The 22,145-nt window shown below is 32.4% G+C and overlaps 1 protein-coding gene across 1 annotated transcript; it reads right to left on the bottom strand.

Moving 5' to 3' along the window:
• Positions 1–1,330: 1,330 nt before the first annotated feature.
• LOC119613468 (protein enabled-like) lies at positions 1,331–16,476 on the bottom strand (the record flags this gene model as incomplete). Its single annotated transcript, XM_037969483.1, has 4 exons — positions 15,278–16,476; positions 4,413–4,734; positions 4,118–4,350; positions 1,331–1,643 (listed from the first exon to the last, which is right to left on the bottom strand). Coding segments are annotated over exons 1-4 (1,971 nt in total), but the record flags the coding sequence as incomplete, so codon positions are not given.
• Positions 16,477–22,145: the final 5,669 nt, after the last annotated feature.

Raw genomic sequence — 22,145 nt, 5'->3', positions numbered from 1 at the left:
AGAATTGAACTAGAACTGACTAGAACTGAACTAGAACTGAACTAGAACTGAACTAGAACTGAACTAGAACTGAACTAGAACTGAACTAGAACTGAACTAGAACTGAACTAGAACTGAACTAGAACTGAACTAGAACTGAACTAACTGAACTAGAACTGAACTAGAACTGAACTAGAACTGAACTAGAACTGAACTAGAACTGAACTAGAACTGAACTAGAACTGAACTAGAACTGACTAGAACTGAACTAGAACGGAACTAGTAAGCTAGAACTGAACTAGAACTGAACCTAGGAAGTAACTAGAACCTAGAACTAGAACTGAACTAGAACTGAACCAGAATTGAACTAGAACTGAACTAGAACTGAACTAGAACTGAACTAGAACTGACTAGAACTGAACTAGAACTGAACTAGAACTGAACTAGAACTGAACTAGAACTGAACTAGAACTGAACTAGAACTGAACTAGAACTGAACTAGAACTGAACTAGAACTGAACTAGAAACTGAACTAGAACTGAACTAGAACTGACTAGAACTGAACTAGAACTGAACTAGACTGAACTAGAACTGAAATGGAACTGAACTAGAACTGAACTAGAAGTGAACTAGAACTGAACTAGAACTGAACTAGAACTGAAACTAGAACTGAACTAGAACTGAACTAGAACTGAACTAGAACTGAACTAGAACTGAACTAGAACTGAACTAGAACTGAAACTAGAAATGAACTAGAACTGAACTAGAACTGAACTAGAACTGAACTAGAACTGAACTAGAACTGAACTAGAACTGTTTATGGTTTCTTTAATTTATGAGTTCAATACCTAGATAGTCGCCTTGACTGCAATAACTTTGTATAATTTGTTAATTAAAATGAATGGGAGACCAGAAAATAAACCATAATCCGCATAAACATACAACTTATTTTAGAATTTTACACAACATTACTACGATTTTAATCTTAAAGTAATTATACTTAAAAACCTACACTTTTAAATTTGGGTTTGACAATTTAGTTCAAAAGCTAATTAGAGAGTAATGTGTACATTTTGAGAATAAAGACAAAATGTAATTTTAAACAACATAATTTATACTTTAAATTTTTTTCTTTAAATCCACTGGCCATTAGACATAATAGAAATAATAAAAAGTTTAATAAATAAAACCGAAATATATTTACAACAATTTTAAAAGCCCAGTAGTAAATTATAGTTGTAAATAAACTTGTAACATTGTAACAAATTTTTGAAAAAGGAAAAGCCAAAAGTAAATAAAAATAAACATAAATAGAAACAATAAAAAATGTAAAAAATCAGTCAAAACTAACCTGATTTGGTTGTGGTGGATAACCGGCAGCATTGACCATTTGTTGTGAGGCATAAATAGAATGTTGTTGCTGCTGCTGATGTTGAGACGGTTGCTGTGGTTGTTGCTGCTGTTGCAGCTGTTGGGGAGCATGATATTGTGTTTGACCTGGTGCTGGTGGTGGTTGTTGCATTTGTTGTGTTGGCTGTTGTTGTTGCTGCTGCATGCCACCATTCTGAGTTGGCCCATTACCAGTATGACCATATAGAGCTTGTTGTTGCTGCTGCTGTTGTTGCTGTAGCATTTGTTGTTGTGGCTGGGGAGCCGGGGGAGCACTAAGGGAATTCCTTTAGTGTTTTAATGTTTGTAGGTAAAATAATATTTTTGTTTGTTTGCGAATTTGTTTTTTTTTAGTTTTTTTTTTAAACAAATGTATAAAATTTTGAGCCAATTTATGTTTTACGAGGCAAATGGAAAAATATGGGGAGTGTGTAAGTGACAGTGAGAATGAGTGATATTACCAACAAGGACACAGAATTAAAATTAAGACAGATAACAAACAATTTTGAAAAATAAATAAAGAAAACAAGGAATTTTTTTAAAGTAAAAAGGAAACAGGAAAATGATTTGTTATTTTATGGGATGGTTAGTTTAGTGTTTACAAAGTGTGTATGTGTGTGTGTGTGTTTCAAGTGTTTACACATGTGTTGAAGTTACAATTACAAAAGTGTTAAAGGTGTTGACAGTTGTTTGTTTTTTTTTTTTTATTAAATTTGAAGTTGACATTAGTAGGCAAGCGTTGTTTTTGATTTTGAAATATTTGTTGGGTTGATTTGATTGATTGATTTGTTTGATAGTTTAATTTAGCAAATGACAAGTTTTACATTAAAATGGCATTTAGATGACGTTGAACATTGTTGAGATTTAAACACAAATTTATCAACAAAAAGAAAGTAAGAAAAAAACAGAAAAAAATACGAAAAAAACATATAAATAAAAGAAGAAGAAATGCATTCTAGTTGAGTACAAATTATAGAAGTACATGGTAAATATATCTAAGAAATAAACAACTAGCAATTACAACATTAATAACATTTAGTTTTAATACAAGGAGAGATGAAAATAATGGAAACATGTTTTTAATCTTTATTTTTAAAACTTGGTCTAACTTAGACCACAATTCAGTTGTTCTTTAGTCCAGTTCTAGTTCAGTTCTAGTTCAGTTCTTGTTAAGTTCTAGTTCAGTTCTAATTCAGTTCTAGTTCAGTTCTAGTTCAGTTCTAGTTCAGTTCTAGTTCAGTTCTAGTTCAGTTCTAGTTCAGTTCTAGTTCAGTTCTAGTTCAGTTCTAGTTCAGTTCTAGTTCAGTTCTAGTTCAGTTCTAGTTCAGTTCTAGTTCAGTTCTAGTTCAGTTCTAGTTCAGTTCTAGTTCAGTTCTAGTTCAGTTCTAGTTCAGTTCTAGTTCTGTTCTAGTTCTTTTCTAGTTCTGTTCTAGTTCTGTTCTAGTTCTGTTCTAGTTCTGTTCTAGTTCTGTTCTAGTTCTGTTCTAGTTCTGTTCTAGTTCTAGTTCAGTTTAGTTCAGTTCTAGTTCAGTTCTAGTTCAGTTCTAGTTCAGTTCTAGTTCAGTTCTAGTTCAGTTCTAGTTCAGTTCTAGTTCAGTTCTAGTTCAGTTCTAGTTCAGTTCTAGTTCAGTTCTAGTTCAGTTCTAGTTCAGTTCTAGTTCAGTTCTAGTTCAGTTCTAGTTCAGTTCTAGTTCTGTTCTAGTTCTGTTCTAGTTCTGTTCTAGTTCTGTTCTAGTTCTGTTCTAGTTCTGTTCTAGTTCTGTTCTAGTTCTGTTCTAGTTCTGTTCTAGTTCTGTTCTAGTTCTGTTCTAGTTCTGTTCTAGTTCTGTTCTAGTTCTGTTCTAGTTCTGTTCTAGTTCTGTTCTAGTTCAGTTCTAATTCAGTTCTAGTTCAGTTCTATTTCAGTTCTAGTTCAGTTCTAGTTCAGTTCTAGTTCAGTTCTAGTTCAGTTCTAGTTCTGTTCTAGTTCTGTTCTAGTTCTGTTCTAGTTCTGTTCTAGTTCTGTTCTAGTTCTGTTCTAGTTCTGTTCTAGTTCTGTTCTAGTTCATGTTCTAGTTCAGTTCTAATTCAGTTCTAGTTCAGTTCTATTCAGTTCTAGTTCAGTTCTAGTTCTGTTCTAGTTCTAGTTCTAGTTCTGTTCTAGTTCTGTTCTAGTTCTGTTCTAGTTCTGTTCTAGTTCTGTTCTAGTTCTGTTCTAGTTCTAGTTCTAGTTCTGTTCTAGTTCAGTTCTAGTTCAGTTCTAGTTCAGTTCTAGTTCAGTTCTAGTTCAGTTCTAGTTCAGTTCTAGTTCAGTTCTAGTTCAGTTCTAGTTCAGTTCTAGTTCAGTTCTAGTTCAGTTCTAGTTCAGTTCTAGTTCAGTTCTAGTTCAGTTCTAGTTCAGTTCTAGTTCAGTTCTAGTTCAGTTCTAGTTCAGTTCTAGTTCAGTTCTAGTTCAGTTCTAGTTCAGTTCTAGTTCAGTTCTAGTTCAGTTCTAGTTCAGTTCTAGTTCAGTTCTAGTTCAGTTCTAGTTCAGTTCTGGTTCTGTTCTGTTCTAGTTCTTTTCTAGTTCCGTTCTAGTTCTTATATGTTCTGTTCAAGTTCTGTTCTAGTTCTGCGCTAGTTCTGTTTTAGTTGTGTTCTATTTCTGATCTACTTTAGTTTTAGTTTCTTTTTAAAAAGAATCCATCATTTTTTCTCTACCTATAAATTGCTCAGACTTAATCTATTTTCCACTTCTTATTAATGGCTCAATTGGAATCTGATTACTAACCTGCTAGTACGATGATGACCCTGCTGTGGTGTCGGTGGGCTTTGTGGTATATTATTTTGATTTGTTTGTGAAGTTGGTGTTTGAGCCGATGGTGTTACCTGGCCGGTAATCTGTTGTTGTTGTCTTAAAATGGCAGCATCTTCACTGGTCATGGTGCGATAGCCCATATCCTCCTCATAGCTATTGCCATTCGTAGGCTGGCCAGGATTGTTGGGCACACGACCGCTGAGAACCTAATAAAATAGAATTTTACATTTTTGTTAAGTTTTTCCTTTTGTATTTGTTGACAACTTACATCTAATGCATGCATCATAGCCCGGGCAAATGCCTCAGCATCATTTTGACTGGAGAAATTTAGACCATAAACATATTTCGAATCGCGCCATTGATGAAATGTGGCAGTGGCTTGATTATATTTCAGTCCTTTTAAGATGGAACAATTAATTACAACTTCATGATCTTGTAATTTACGTCCCACCACACGAAATGTATTATTCTGTTGATGATGATAGATTTGGACCTTACTGAGACCTGATGAGGTGCCCGATGGTACCCATTTCTTTTGGTTATCATCGTAAACCATAACGGAGGCTCTAGCTCCGATAATACTTTGTTCACTGAAATGATAAATACAAATAATTTCAAAATTAATATAAATTTATTAACAAACTTGGAAAATGTTTACTGAAGTTATTAAAAAGAAATTGTTATAAAAATTGTTTTGTATTTAAAAAGGTTCATTGTACCATATAATTAATTAATTTTAATAACATATTGTTATTGTTTTAGTTGTTGCAAATTAATAATAGTTAAATTTAAACTTGTAGTTTTGTGTTTTTATTTAGTTTAACAAATTAAAAAATTTCAAAATGTTGGCAGAGGCCTGTTTTAAAAACTTGCGTTTTTTTATATCTGATAGCGAAATAGTTTATTAAGAAAATTAAACAAAAAAGAAAACAATTATAAATGAAAAACAACAACATTATAAACAATTAATTAAAGCTGCTTTAACTAATGAAATTTGAAATTGTTGAGCATTAAGAAAATTAAATTTTTTTACTATTAAAATTGTTTTATTTTTTTTTGATAAAGTTGTAAGAGTTATAATTATAAAAGCTGTATTTAATGAGAAACAGTTTGCCAAATTGTTAATTATCTACGCGGGTGTGATGACATACAAAAAATTTTAAATATAAAACTTTTAATAACAAAAGCTGTCACGCTATTAAGGCTGGTCAGGAGATTTCGTTTAGTAGACTCACCTAGGAGTGGATTTAATGGTCTAATTAAAGTATTAAATTAAAGTCTTTAAAGTTGTAAAGAAGACTAAGTTTAGTTCTCGCTCTAGTTCCGTTCTAGCTCAGTTCTAGTTCAGTTCTAGTTCAGTTCTAGTTCGGTTCTAGTTCAGTTCTAGTTCAGTTCTAGTTCAGTTCTAGTTCCGTTCTAGTTCAGTTCTAGTTCAGTTCTAGTTCAGTTCTAGTTCAGTTCTAGTTCAGTTCTAGTTCAGTTCTAGTTCAGTTCTAGTTCAGTTCTAGTTCAGTTCTAGTTCAGTTCTAGTTCAGTTCTAGTTCAGTTCTAGTTGAGTTCAGGTACAGTTCTAGTTCAGTTCTATTTCAGTTCTATTTCAGTTCTAGTTCAGTTCTAGTTCAGTTCTAGTTCAATTCTAGTTCAATTCTAGTTCAGTTTAGTTCAGTTCTAGTTCAGTTCTAGTTCAGTTCTAGTTCAGTTCTAGTTCAGTTCTAGTTCAGTTCTAGTTCAGTTCTAGTTCAGTTCTAGTTCAGTTCTAGTTCAGTTCTAGTTCAGTTCTAGTTCAGTTCTAGTTCAGTTCTAGTTCAGTTCTAGTTCAGTTCTAGTTCAGTTCTAGTTCAGTTCTAGTTCAGTTCTAGTTCAGTTCTAGTTCAGTTCTAGTTCAGTTCTAGTTCAGTTCTAGTTCAGTTCTAGTTCAGTTCTAGTTCAGTTCTAGTTCAGTTCTAGTTCAGTTCTAGTTCAGTTCTAGTTCAGTTCTAGTTCAGTTCTAGTTCAGTTCTAGTTCAGTTCTAGTTCAGTTCTAGTTCAGTTCTAGTTCAGTTCTAGTTCAGTTCTAGTTCAGTTCTAGTTTAGTTCTAGTTTAGTTCTAGTTCAGTTCTAGTTCAGTTCTAGTTCAGTTCTAGTTCAGTTCTAGTTCAGTTCTAGTTCAGTTCTAGTTCAGTTCTAGTTCAGTTCTAGTTCAGTTTCGTTCAGTTCTAGTTCAGTTCTAGTTCAGTTCTAGTTCAGTTCTAGTTCAGTTCTAGTTCAGTTCTAGTTCAGTTCTAGTTCAGTTCTAGTTCAGTTCTAGTTCAGTTCTAGTTCAGTTCTAGTTCAGTTCTAGTTCAGTTCTAGTTCAGTTCTAGTTCAGTTCTAGTTCAGTTCTAGTTCAGTTCTAGTTCAGTTCTAGTTCAGTTCTAGTTCAGTTCTAGTTCAGTTCTAGTTCAGTTCTAGTTCAGTTCTAGTTCAGTTCTAGTTCAGTTCTAGTTCAGTTCTAGTTTAGTTCTAGTTTAGTTCTAGTTCAGTTATAGTTCAGTTATAGTTCAGTTCTAGTTCAGTTCTAGTTCAGTTCTAGTTCAGTTCTAGTTTAGTTCTAGTTTAGTTCTAGTTCAGTTATAGTTCAGTTATAGTTCAGTTCTAGTTCAGTTCTAGTTCAGTTCTAGTTCAGTTCTAGTTCAGTTCTAGTTCAGTTCTAGTTCAGTTCTAGTTTAGTTCTAGTTAGTTCTAGTTCAGTTATAGTTCAGTTATAGTTCAGTTCTAGTTCAGTTCTAGTTCAGTTCTAGTTTAGTTCTAGTTTAGTTCTAGTTCAGTTATAGTTCAGTTATAGTTCAGTTCTAGTTCAGTTCTAGTTCAGTTCTAGTTTAGTTCTAGTTTAGTTCTAGTTCAGTTATAGTTCAGTTATAGTTCAGTTCTAGTTCAGTTCTAGTTCAGTTCTAGTTCAGTTCTAGTTCAGTTCTAGTTCAGTTCTAGTTAAGTTCTAGTTTAGTTCTAGTTTAGTTCTAGTTCAGTTATAGTTCAGTTATAGTTCAGTTCTAGTTCAGTTCTAGTTCAGTTCTAGTTCAGTTCTAGTTTAGTTCTAGTTTAGTTCTAGTTCAGTTATAGTTCAGTTATAGTTCAGTTCTAGTTCAGTTCTAGTTCAGTTCTAGTTCAGTTCTAGTTCAGTTCTAGTTCAGTTCTATTTCAGTTCTAGTTCAGTTCTAGTTCAGTTCTAGTTCAGTTCTAGTTCAGTTCTAGTTCAGTTCTAGTTCAGTTCTAGTTCAGTTCTAGTTCAGTTCTAGTTCAGTTCTAGTTCAGTTCTAGTTCAGTTCTAGTTTAGTTCTAGTTCAGTTCTAGTTCAGTTATAGTGCAGTTCTAGTTTAGTTCTAGTTCAGTTCTAGTTCAGTTCTACTTCAATTTTAGTTCAGTTCTAATAATGATTTCATTGTGAAATAATTATATCAGTTCTCATTTCAAGATCATAATTTGAATTTATTAAAACTAATTTAAATAAAAATTCTTTATGATTTCCTTAAACAAACAAAGAGAAGATCAACTATGACTTACAATGCCTAGTATATCCGGCTCAAAAACAATAACTTCTGAAAAATCTTCTACAATTTATTTAAAGAATTCTAATACTAAACTAAACATTCTTTTAGAATTTTAATAACATGAAAAAGAAAAAAAGCAGGAAGTTGTTTTTTTTTAAATAATGAGTAGAACAAATTTCTCTGCAAGATTTAGAGAAAAAAATTCTAACAACTGAACAGAACAACACCTGATATAATCACAAACAAGGCATGAATCATTTCAATGAAAACTAAATCAGAAATTTCTAATAAAAAAAGAACACAATTGCAAAAGAAAGACAAAAAGAACATTCTAAAAACGATTAAAACATTTCAAAACTGGTGTAAATACAACAGTGCATAATAAAAATGGCAAAATGACTATAAAAACAAATGATAAAATAGAGAAATAAGAACAAAATAATAAAATAAATTATTAACATTTACAAGATCCAAGTTACAAAAAAAAATGAGGATTATGTTGGTCTGAAAAAGTGTAATAGTAACGAGAAGAATAAGAACCTGATGGTTGTTAGATGCATGATGAACTTTTCTAGATAAAGGTGAGAAATTTACAGAAGCAACAATAGCTCACGTACAGAGATTAACAGATATTACAAAAAAAAAACAAATTTATAAAACAATGTTTCACTCGTTTTGTTTTCTGTAAGAATTATTCTCAAGTTTGAGACTCACTCTTTGTTTCGATTTTACTTAGAGCTTAAGCGCTCTATTCTATACAACTTTACAAAAAAGTGGCACTTGAAGTTCTTCTAAGGAAATGATTAAATATCTTTAGACATTTATGGTTTGTTATGACGACAACAACGACACCGATGTTCTTTTGGATTTTTTACATTTGTTGGATATACGTTTTTATTCTTCAAATACAAACAACTTTATATGTTTGTTAGCCAAGTTTAAAACAAATAAAACATCTAAAATATTGGCCATTAAAGAATCTGTTAAAGGAGTATGAGAATTTTACACATTGAATTTTTCTACCATAAAAATATCGTCAAGTTGTATGTTTCTAGTTCAAGAAACAAAGTTATTATTTGTTTGCTAAACTGTGGGATAACAAAACGATTAACACACGAGTGAAAAAGATTAGATCTAGGTACATAGTAGAACTAGAACTGACCTAGAACTAAACTGTCCAGACTATAGTCTATAGTCCAGACTATAGACTATAGTCCAGACTATAGTCTCTAGTTCAGACTATAGACTATAGTCCAGACTATAGTCTATAGTTCAGACTATAGTCTATAGTTCAGACTATAGTCTATAGTCCAGACTATAGTCTATAGTCCAGACTATAGTCTATAGTCCAGACTATAGTCTATAGTCCAGACTATAGTCTATAGTCCAGACTATAGTCTATTGTCCAGACTATAGTCTATAGTCCAGACTATAAACTATAGTCCAGACTATAGTCTATAGTCCAGACTATAGTCTATAGTCCAGACTATAGTCTATAGTCCAGACTATAGTCTATAGTCCAGACTATAGTCTATAGTCCAGACTATAGTCTATAGTCCAGACTATAGTCTATAGTCCAGACTATAGTCTATTGTCCAGACTATAGTCTATAGTCCAGACTATAGTCTATAGTCCAGACTATAGTCTATAGCCCAGACTATAGTCTATAGTCCATAGTACAGACTATAGTCTATAGTACAGACTATAGTCTATAGTACAGACTATAGTCTATAGTACAGACTATAGTCTATAGTACAGACTATAGTCTATAGTACAGACTATAGTCTATAGTACAGACTATAGTCTATAGTACAGACTATAGTCTATAGTACAGACTATAGTCTATAGTACAGACTATAGTCTATAGTACAGACTATAGTCTATAGTACAGACTATAGTCTATAGTACAGACTATAGTCTATAGTACAGACTATAGTCTATAGTACAGACTATAGTCTATAGTACAGACTATAGTCTATAGTACAGACTATAGTCTATAGTACAGACTATAGTCTATAGTACAGACTATAGTCTATAGTACAGACTATAGTCTATAGTACAGACTATAGTCTATAGTACAGACTATAGTCTATAGTACAGACTATAGTCTATAGTACAGACTATAGTCTATAGTACAGACTATAGTCTATAGTACAGACTATAGTCTATAGTACAGACTATAGTCTATAGTACAGACTATAGTCTATAGTACAGACTATAGTCTATAGTACAGACTATAGTCTATAGTACAGACTATAGTCTATAGTACAGACTATAGTCTATAGTACAGACTATAGTCTATAGTACAGACTATAGTCTATAGTACAGACTATAGTCTATAGTACAGACTATAGTCTATAGTACAGACTATAGTCTATAGTACAGACTATAGTCTATAGTACAGACTATAGTCTATAGTACAGACTATAGTCTATAGTACAGACTATAGTCTATAGTACAGACTATAGTCTATAGTACAGACTATAGTCTATAGTACAGACTATAGTCTATAGTACAGACTATAGTCTATAGTACATACTATAGTCTATAGTACAGACTATAGTCTATAGTACAAACTATAGTCTATAGTACAGACTATAGTCTATAGTACAGACTATAGTCTATAGTACAGTCTATAGTCCAGACTATAGTCTATAGTACAGACTATAGTCTATAGTCCAGACTATAGTCTATTGACCAGACTGTAGTGTAGAGTCCAGACTATGGTCTATAGTCGAGACTGTAGTGTATAATCCAGACTGTATTCTATAGTCCAGATTATAGTCTATAGTCCAGGGTATAGTCTATAGTCCAGACTATAGTCTATAGTCCAGAAAATAGTCTATACCCCAAACTATAGTCTATAGTCCCGACTATAGTCTATAGTCCAATCGATAGTCTATAGACCAGACTAAAGTCTATATTAGAGACTATAGTCTATAATCCAGACTAGTCCAAACTATAGTCTGTATAAGAAGTGTAAGTTTTCAAACATATCAAACATCTGCTATATTTTCAAACCCTGCTGTCATTATACACCTCTTTTCTTACCTTATTTTTTATATTCTTTTTAAACACTTCTTTCGTTAAAACACAAAATACAAAACCCAACAAAGGAGTTAGCAGCAAAAAATCTTTATAGTAAATAAAGTTAAGTATGAAAAAAAAAAACTGCTAAGTTGACAGATTTATGCTTTTATGTAATAAAAAGCCGGTAATATAAACAAAACCAAAAACGACCAATAATAAAACAAAACACACAGTCAAACTGACACAACTGCTTAGTTGTCAAGTCTTGTTTAAATTACATTTGCTGTATAAATAGTTGTGTTTTGCTTAAAAGCAAGTATGTTCTGTTTTCTACGTTTTGTTTCGATGTCGGACTGAATGTTTCAGAGAAAACATAGAAGAAATCTTTGCAAATAAATCATATAAATTAAAGATTTGGATTAGTAGGGTGTTTATTAGGCGAGTTACAGGAATATTTTCGAAACTAAACTAGAACTGAACTAGTATTGGACTAGAACTGAACTGAACTGAACTAGAACTGAACTAGAACGAACTAGAACTGAACTAGAACTGAACTAGAGAACTGAACTAGAACTGAACTAGAACTGAACTAGAACTGAACTAGAACTGAACTAGAACTGAACTAGAACTGAACTAGAACTGAACTAGAACTGAACTAGAACTGAACTAGAACTGAACTAGAACTGAACTAGAACTGAACTAGAACTGAACTAGAACTGAACTAGAACTGAACTAGAACTGAACTAGAACTGAACTAGAACTGAACTAGAACTGAACTAGAACTGAACTAGAACTGAACTAGAACTGAACTAGAACTGAACTAGAACTGAACTAGAACTGAACTAGAACTGAACTAGAACTGAACTAGAACTGAACTAGAACTGAACTAGAACTGAACTAGAACTGAACTAGAACTGAACTAGAACTGAACTAGAACTGAACTAGAACTGAACTAGAACTGAACTAGAACTGAACTAGAACTGAACTAGAACTGAACTAGAACTGAACTAGAACTGAACTAGAACTGAACTAGAACTGAACTAGAACTGAACTAGAACTGAACTAGAACTGAACTAGAACTGAACTAGAACTGAACTAGAACTGAACTAGAACTGAACTAGAACTGAACTAGAACTGAACTAGAACTGAACTAGAACTGAACTAGAACTGAACTAGAACTGAAACTGTACACGAAGAGAACTAATTTGGAACGTAATACCAAAAATGCGAAACTTGAAACCCTATTTTTTCTAGTTATTAAAATATATAATGAAAATATAAGCCAAAATACTGTTGGGTGATTTGACAGTTTTTGTATTTTTTGCCACTTTTATGTTTAAAGTGTTAACTAAACAAAAGGAATCTAAGTTTGCCTTGGGGCTTAAGCTCAAGATTGATAAATAATAGAAGACTTTTTTAACAAAAAACGTACTATAAGTTGTTTTGTATAGGAAATTATCTCGACATGCGGAATCAGAGGTAACTGTGTAGCTTAAAAACGGATTTAAAATTTGTTTAGATATTTAAATTTCAAATAATGTTATAAATTAAGTAAAAATTGGTTAAAATATGTAAACATTTCTAATAAGAGAGAATTTTAAAGAAAAGCAAATAACTTTTTATTTTGAAGATATGGTCGTACGGGCCCTTAATTATAAACAATTAGTGTGATGTTATGTAGCAAAATATTAGAAAAATTTCTGAGAAATACGATTATGTTAAGAAATCAAAATTCATATAAAATTACTAACAATTATTTCACACACCGTGAAAAAAATGCAAATTTTATTTATTACAATAATCGAACCGCAATCCAAAATAAAAATATTCAAATCCCAACCAATCAACAAGATAAAAAGAACAACAAATAAACTTGATAAAAATTAAAGATAAAATAGACAACTACAGCAAAGACCAACCAACCGACCAAGAGCAAATAAAACTGCAACTCTAGTTTATGAATTCAAGGCGAGACGTCTACAAAAAAAAAATCGAAATATAAAGAGTAACCCACACAAAACAAATTATAGAGACTAGAGACTAAATAAAAAGGGCAATAGCAAAGACAACAAATAAATATAATAATAAAGAAACCCAACTATTAGTTGGTCATAAACTAGTTTATCTAGCGGTCAAGACGAATTTCATAGGGCCCCTAAGGGGTTTTTATTGAGCACAAAACATATTTTTATAAAATTTTAATGAAAGTGATTAAAAATTTGATAGAAAGTAAAAAAAATCTACGTAGAATGAGAAGTTCAAAAATTCGTAATAAAAAGAGAATTTCTCTTAAAATTTGATTTTAAACGAGACAGTTCTATAGTCCAGACTGTAGACTGTTCTATAAACCAGACTATGGAATGTTCTATGGTCCAGACTATAGACTGTTCTATAGTCCAGACTATAGACTGTTCTATAGTCCAGACTATAGACTGTTCTATAGTCCAGACTATAGACTGTTCTATAGTCCAGACTATAGACTGTTCTATAGTCCAGACTATAGACTGTTCTATAGTCCAGACTATAGACTGTTCTATAGTCCAGACTATAGACTGTTCTATAGTCCAGACTATAGACTTTTCTATAGTCCAGACTATAGACTTTTCTATAGTCCAGACTATAGACTTTTCTATAGTCCAGACTATAGACTTTTCTATAGTCCAGACTATAGACTTTTCTATAGTCCAGACTATAGACTGTTCTATAGTCCAGACTATAGACTGTTCTATAGTCCAGACTATAGACTGTTCTATAGTCCAGACTATAGACTGTTCTATAGTCCAGACTATAGACTGTTCTATAGTCCAGACTATAGACTGTTCTATAGTCCAGACTATAGACTGTTCTATAGTCCAGACTATAGACTGTTCTATAGTCCAGACTATAGACTGTTCTATAGTCCAGACTATAGACTGTTCTATAGTCCAGACTATAGACTGTTCTATAGTCCAGACTATAGACTGTTCTATAGTCCAGACTATAGACTGTTCTATAGTCCAGACTATAGACTGTTCTATAGTCCAGACTATAGACTGTTCTATAGTCCAGACTATAGACTGTTCTATAGTCCAGACTATAGACTGTTCTATAGTCCAGACTATAGACTGTTCTATAGTCCAGACTATAGACTGTTCTATAGTCCAGACTATAGACTGTTCTATAGTCCAGACTATAGACTGTTCTATAGTCCAGACTATAGACTGTTCTATAGTCCAGACTATAGACTGTTCTATAGTCCAGACTATAGACTGTTCTATAGTCCAGACTATAGACTGTTCTATAGTCCAGACTATAGACTGTTCTATAGTCCAGACTATAGACTGTTCTATAGTCCAGACTATAGACTGTTCTATAGTCCAGACTATAGACTGTTCTATAGTCCAGACTATAGACTGTTCTATAGTCCAGACTATAGACTGTTCTATAGTCCAGACTATAGACTGTTCTATAGTCCAGACTATAGACTGTTCTATAGTCCAGACTATAGACTGTTCTATAGTCCAGACTATAGACTGTTCTATAGTCCAGACTATAGACTGTTCTATAGTCCAGACTATAGACTGTTCTATAGTCCAGACTATAGACTGTTCTATAGTCCAGACTATAGACTGTTCTATAGTCCAGACTATAGACTGTTCTATAGTCCAGACTATAGACTGTTCTATAGTCCAGACTATAGACTGTTCTATAGTCCAGACTATAGACTGTTCTATAGTCCAGACTATAGACTGTTCTATAGTCCAGACTATAGACTGTTCTATAGTCCAGACTATAGACTGTTCTATAGTCCAGACTATAGACTGTTCTATAGTCCAGACTATAGACTGTTCTATAGTCCAGACTATAGACTGTTCTATAGTCCAGACTATAGACTGTTCTATAGTCCAGACTATAGACTGTTCTATAGTCCAGACTATAGACTGTTCTATAGTCCAGACTATAGACTGTTCTATAGTCCAGACTATAGACTGTTCTATAGTCCAGACTATAGACTGTTCTATAGTCCAGACTATAGACTGTTCTATAGTCCAGACTTACTGTTCTATAGTCCAGACTATAGACTGTTCTATAGTCCAGACTATAGACAGTTCTATAGTCCAGACTATAGACTGTTCTATAGTCCAGACTATAGACTGTTCTATAGTCCAGACTATAGACTGTTCTATCGTCCAGACTGTAGACTGTTTTATAGTCCAGACTATAGACTGTTTTATAGTCCAGACTATAGACTGTTCTATATTCCAGACTATAGACTGTTCTATAGTCCAGACTATAGACTGTTCTATAGTTAAGAATATAAACTGTTCTGTAGTCAAGACCATGGACAATTCTATAGTCACGACTATGGACAATTCTATAGTCAACCCTATAGTCTGTTCTAGAGTCAAGACTATAGACTGTTTATACGAAAATTCTTTTAAAAAAGAGAATTCATTCGATTTGGTCAAAAATTTTTTTAAAAATATTCCTCTAAACCTACAAGTACCGCTTTAAACTTAAGTAGGGTGACAACAGAATACTTAAATTGGAAAAAAATAATAGTAAAAACTGAGAAAAAAGTTTTAAATAATAAAATTATTATAAACAGAAAACATACGCAAATAATGTTGGCGATATGATGGTGGTGGAGCTAGTGCTATTGGTGGTGGTCATAAAATCCATTTTAGACGACAAATTATCACGCGGCGTAGACAATGATGATGACGATGAAGTCGAAATGGAAGATAATGAGACCGAAGAGGACGGAGACGACATCAATGATGACAATTGAGGTTGATTTTGATCATACAAATTACAATTCAGATTATAGACATCAAGTGGCGATGTTGATGCTGATAACGTTGAAGATGATAATGTTGTAGTTGCACAATGCGTAGATATCGAATGATGTGGAGGCGGAGGTGGTGGCGTAGTTGAGGAAATAGAAGATTTTGATGTGGCAGACATATTCGCAGATAATGATGCATTATTATGATTATGTTGATTATAATTATGATACTGTTGGTGATTGTAATGTTGATGTGAATTCATTTGTGGTGCTTCATAGATGGGAGAAATTAAACGTTGTTGATGCTGTAAACCATCTACAACATCATCATGATCATCAGCATCATCATCATCATTATCATGACGATTAGATGTAACCGATGAAGCCGGAGGAAGTTGCAATACCAATTGATTATACTGATGATATTGTACTTTATTATTTGAATTATTATTGTAATTGTTGTTGTTATTATGTTGTAATTGTTGCATTCTTTGCAAATGATGAAACTGAGGGTGTCGATGATCCAACATATGTAAGTTTTCCAATTCCGTTATTGTATAATAATATGGAGATTCATCATTATACAATGTTGCTGCAGCTGATGCTGCTGCTACTGGATGCTTATCCATAGACATTCCATTTGCTGTCAATTCATTTTGATTTGTTCTGTATTGTGGCTCCAAATTATGAAATTTACTAACAAATGGATGTTTGGGTGTGTATTTCATAGTGGCTTCTTTTGTTTTGTTTGGTGTTGTTGTCGGAGTTGTTGCTGTTGTTGTCGTCTGATAGGCCAATATGGGATCATGATATTTGTATATTTCCGCTTGAGAGGAAGAGGATGTTGTCAGTGTTTCATTATCCGCTTTATGGTTGGATTTTGTTGCACGACTTTTGCTTGAGAATGAGGTTTTTGCATAAAGTTTTTTCATTTTTTTATATTTGGTTTGAGTTTTTTATTAACTTTTACACATATGAAATAGTTATTTTAAATTTATTTTTTTTTTTATAAAAATTAAATTTATTTCATTTTCTAGATAGAAAGGCAGGATTAAGATGTTGTTTGTTACAAAAGAGATTTTTGAAAATTTTCCATCAACATAGGGAATTTTGAAAATTTTTCAGTCTGTACTAGTATACAGTTTAGTTTGTAGTCTAGTCTTTGGTCTAGTCTATAGTCTAGTCAAAAGTCTATTCTATAGTCTAGTCTATAGTCTGGTCTATAGTCTAGTCTATAGTCTGGTCTATAGTCTAGTCTATAGTCTAGTCTATAGACTAGTCTATAGACTAGTATATATTCTGGTCTATAGTCTAGTCTATAGTCTAGTCTATAGTCTAGTCAATAGTCTATTCTATAGTCTAGTCTATGGTCTGGTCTATAGTCTAGTCTATAAAATAGTCTATAGTCTAGTCTGTAGTCTAGTCTATGGCCTAGTCTATTGTCGAGTGTAGTCTATAGTCTAGTTTATATTCTAGTCTATAATCTAGTCTACAATCTAGTCTATAATCTATTCTATATTCTAGTCTATAGTCTAGTCTATAGTCTAGTCTATAGTCTAGTATATAGTCTAGTCTATAGTCTAGTCTATAGTATAGTCTATAGTCTAGTCTATAGTCTAGTCTATGGTCTAGTCTATTGTCAAGTCAATAGTCTAGTCTATTGTCTTGTCTATAGTCTAGTCTATAGTCTAGTCTATAGTCCAGTCTGTAGTCTAGTTTATAGTCTAGTCTATAGTCTATTCTATAGTCAGGTGTATAGTCTAGTCTATAGTCTATTCTATAGTCTAGTCTATAGTCTAGTCTATAGTCTAGTCTATAGTCTAGTCTATAGTCTGGTCTATAGTCTAGTCTATAGTTTAGTCTATAGTCTAGTCTATAGTCTAGTCTATAGTTTAGTCTATAGTCTAGTCTATAGTCTAGTCTAGTCTATAGTCAACTCTATAGTCTAGTCTATAGTCTAGCCTATAGTCTAGTCTATAGTCTAGTCTACAGTCTAGTCTATAGTCTAGTCTATAGTCTAGTCTATAGTCTAGTCTATAGTCTAGTGTATAGTCTAGTTTATAGTCTAGTCTATAGTCTAGTCTATAGTCTAGTCTATAGTCTAGTCTATAGTCTAGTCTATAGTCTAGTCTATAGTCTAGTCTATAGTCCAGTCTATAGTTTAGTCTATAGTTTAGTCTAGTCTATAGTCTAGTCTATAGTCTAGTCTATAGTCTAGTCTATAGTCTAGACTATAGTCTAGTCTATAGTCTAGTCTATAGTCTAGTCTATAGTCTAGTCTATAGTCTAGTCTATAGTCTAGTCTATAGTCTAGTCTATAGTCTAGTCTATAGTCTAGTCTATAGTCTAGTCTATAGTCTAGTCTATAGTCTAGTCTATAGTCTAGTCTATAGTCTAGTCTATAGTCTAGTCTATAGTCTAGTCTATAGTCTAGTCTATAGTCTAGTCTATAGTCTAGTCTATAGTCTAGTCTATAGTCTAGTCTATAGTCTAGTCTATAGTCTAGTCTATAGTCTAGTCTATAGTCTAGTCTATAGTCTAGTCTATAGTCTAGTCTATAGTCTAGTCTATAGTCTAGTCTATAGTCTAGTCTATAGTCTAGTCTATAGTCTAGTCTATAGTCTAGTCTATAGTCTAGTCTATAGTCTAGTCTATAGTCTAGTCTATAGTCTAGTCTATAGTCTAGTCTATAGTCTAGTCTATAGTCTAGTCTATAGTCTAGTCTATAGTCTAGTCTATAGTCTAGTCTATAGTCTAGTCTATAGTCTAGTCTATAGTCTAGTCTATAGTCTAGTCTATAGTCTAGTCTATAGTCTAGTCTATAGTCTAGTCTATAGTCTAGTCTATAGTCTAGTCTATAGTCTAGTCTATAGTCTAGTCTATAGTCTAGTCTATAGTCTAGTCTATAGTCTAGTCTATAGTCTAGTCTATAGTCTAGTCTATAGTCTAGTCTATAGTCTAGTCTATAGTCTAGTCTATAGTCTAGTCTATAGTCTAGTCTATAGTCTAGTCTATAGTCTAGTCTATAGCCTAGTCTATAGTCTAGTCTATAGTTTAGTCTATAGTCTAATCTAGTCTATAGTTTAGTCTATAGTTTAGTCTATAGTCTAGTCTATAGTTTAGTCTATAGTTTAGTGTATAGTCTAGTCTATAGTCTAATCTATAGTCTAGTCTATAGTCTAGACAATAGTCTAGTCTATAGTCTAATCTATAGTCTAGTCTATAGTCTAGTCTATAGTCTAGTCTATAGTCTAGTCTATAGTCTAGTCTATAGTCTAGTCTATAGTGTAGTCTATAGTCTAGTCTATAGTGTAGTCTATAGTCTAGTCTATAGTCTAGTCTATAGTCTTGTCTGTTGTCCAGTCTAGTCTATAGTTTAGTCAAGTCTAGTCTATAGTTTAGGCTAGTCTATAGTCTACTCTATAGTCTAGTATATAGTCTAGTCTATAGTATAGTCTATAGTCTAGTATATAGTCCAGTATATAGTATAGTCTATAGTCTAGACTATAGTATAATCTATAGTCTAGTATAGTATATATGTATATCAAGGCCAAGTTTATTTCAAAAAAATCTCTTTTATAACACTCTTTACAGCTTCAAACTGCAGCGGTTGATTTTTTTTTTTTTATTTTTTTTATTTTATATCAATTCAGAACACTTGTTTTTCCCACGCAGTCTATATTGAGCGCACGACTAAAAAAGGGCATAATTCCAATATTTTATTTTTATAATATTTTTTTGCAAATTCACTAAAAAAATACTAACAATTTCACTTTTTCCACATGATTTTCCACTTTTTCTATTATTTTTGTAAAATTTTCTTTATTAAAAATTTTAAACAAAATTCACTTTTATAATTATTATTTTTTTAGTTTTCGCGTTACCGTTTTTTTCTTTTGAAATTTAGCGAAAGATATCTTTTATAAAAATAACTGATCGATGATTACAAAACTCATGAATGCGCAAACGAGCTCAAATCTCAACAAGCTTCTCACAACAACTAAAACTAATCTTAGAGACTTCAAGTCTCTATCCAAGAGATACAAATTTCTAGTCATAACATTCTGTGTTTAGTTTTGTTTAATTCATACAAATTTCATTACTACTATTACAATTTTGAGTTTAAAAAAGGAAAAACAACAACTACAACAACACACAGTATAAAATTAACACCAGCTCCAATATTTATAAACAACAACTACAGAAAAAAACTAGTTTCAAGTTATGACTCTTATAAAATAAACAACAGACATTCATTGTTTTGTTTAGTTCAATTCATTTATATGTTTGCTTTGATTATTTCTTTTACTCAAAATAGGAGAGAAAGAGAATTTTTACAATTTGTATTTGTATGCAACTAAAAGAGTGAGTGAGCCCCATCATCATCATCAGTTCAATGGGTAATCAATGTTTGTGTTTAGTTTTTTATATTTCTTGTTGTTGCTATGTTTTGTTTACATTGGTGCTGTTGTTGTTGTGGTGTTCATATTTGGCGTGTTCTGTATGCTTGGCTGAGTTCATGTTAAATATAAGAAAAAATCGGCAACAACATTATTGTTGCTGTTGGGGGCTATTTGTGGTCCAAGAAAACCATTTTATTGTAACTAGTCTTCCAGCTCACGAATGATGCATTTAAGACAACAACAATAAAAATCTGATTTTTTTCTTACAATTGATGAAATGTAAAAAAAACAACAATAACAACATCAAAATAAGAAACAGAGGCGTTTTCCGTGAGTGTCTTAACAAATGAGCACTTTTGGGGTTTTGGACCAAAAACTACAAGGGATAAAAGTACGGTTTTTATCCCGATTTAAGAATAGACTTCAAAGTAGACTATAGACTAGATTAAAGAGTAGACTAGACTATAGAATAGACTGCAGACTACATTATAGAGTATCTTGTAGGCTAGATTATAGAATAGACTGTAAACTAGACTATAGATTAAACTATAAACTATAGACTAGGCCATATACTAAACTATAGAATAGACTATAGATTAGACTATAGACTAGACTATAGACCAGACTATAGACTAGACTAAAGCGTAGTCTATAGACTAGTCTATAGACTGGACTATATACTAGAGTATAAACTAGACTATAGACTAGACTATAAACTAGACTATAGACTAGACTATAGACTAGACTGTAGAATAGACTTTAGACTAGACTATAGACTAGACTGTAGACTAGACTATAGACTAGACTGTAGACTAGACTATAGACTAGACTATAGACTAGTCTATAGTCTAGTCTATAGTCTAGACTATAGACTAGACTATAGACTAGTCTATAGACTAGTCTAAAGACTGGACTATATACTAGAGTATAGACTAGTCTATAGACTGGACTATATACTAGAGTATAGACTAGACTATAGACTAGACTATAGACTAGACTATAGACTAGACTATAGACTAGACTATAGACTAGACTATAGACTAGACTATAGACTAGACTATAGACTAGACTATAGACTAGACTATAGACTAGACTATAGACTAGACTATAGACTAGACTATAGACTAGACTATAGACTAGACTATAGACTAGACTATAGACTAGACTATAGACTAGACTATAGACTAGACTATAGACTAGACTATAGACTAGACTATAGACTAGACTATAGACTAGACTATAGACTAGACTATAGACTAGACTATAGACTAGACTATAGACTAGACTATAGACTAGACTATAGACTAGGACTATAGACTAGACTATAGACTAGACTATAGACTAGACTAGACTAGACTATAGACTAGACTATAGACTAGACTATAGACTAGACTATAGACTAGACTATAGACTAGACTATAGACTAGACTATAGACTAGACTATAGACTAGACTATAGACTAGACTATAGACTAGACTATAGACTAGACTATAGACTAGACTATAGACTAGACTATAGACTAGACTATAGACTAGACTATAGACTAGACTATAGACTAGACTATAGACTAGACTATAGACTAGACTATAGACTAGACTATAGACTAGACTATAGACTAGACTATAGACTAGACTATAGACTAGACTATAGACTAGACTATAGACTAGACTATAGACTAGACTATAGACTAGACTATAGACTAGACTATAGACTAGACTATAGACTAGACTATAGACTAGACTATAGACTAGACTATAGACTAGACTATAGACTAGACTATAGACTAGACTATAGACTAGACTATAGACTAGACTATAGACTAGACTATAGACTAGACTATAGACTAGACTATAGACTGACTATAGACTAGACTATAGACTAGACTATAGACTAGACTAGACTATAGACTAGACTATAGACTAGACTATAGACTAGACTATAGTCTAGACTAGACTATAGTCTAGACTAGACTATAGACTAGACTATAGACTAGACTATAGACTAGACTATAGACTAGACTATAGACTAGACTATAGACTAGACTATAGACTAGACTATAGACTAGACTATAGACTAGACTATAGACTAGACTATAGACTAGACTATAGACTAGACGATAGAATAGACTATAGACTAGACTATAGACTAGACTATAGACCAGTCTATAGACTAGACTACAGATTAGACTACAGACTAGTCTAGAGATTAGACTATAGACAAGACTACTCTAGAGACTAGACTATAGACTAGACTAGTCTAGAGACTAGACTATAGACTAGACTATTTATTCTACT

Source organism: Lucilia sericata, unplaced genomic scaffold (genome assembly GCF_015586225.1).
Source record: "Lucilia sericata isolate MDLA Ls3-8-SP2 unplaced genomic scaffold, ASM1558622v1 Contig002132F_arrow, whole genome shotgun sequence".
NCBI classification, from domain to species: domain Eukaryota; kingdom Metazoa; phylum Arthropoda; class Insecta; order Diptera; family Calliphoridae; genus Lucilia; species Lucilia sericata.
This window is presented reverse-complemented; position numbering and strand designations above follow the sequence as displayed.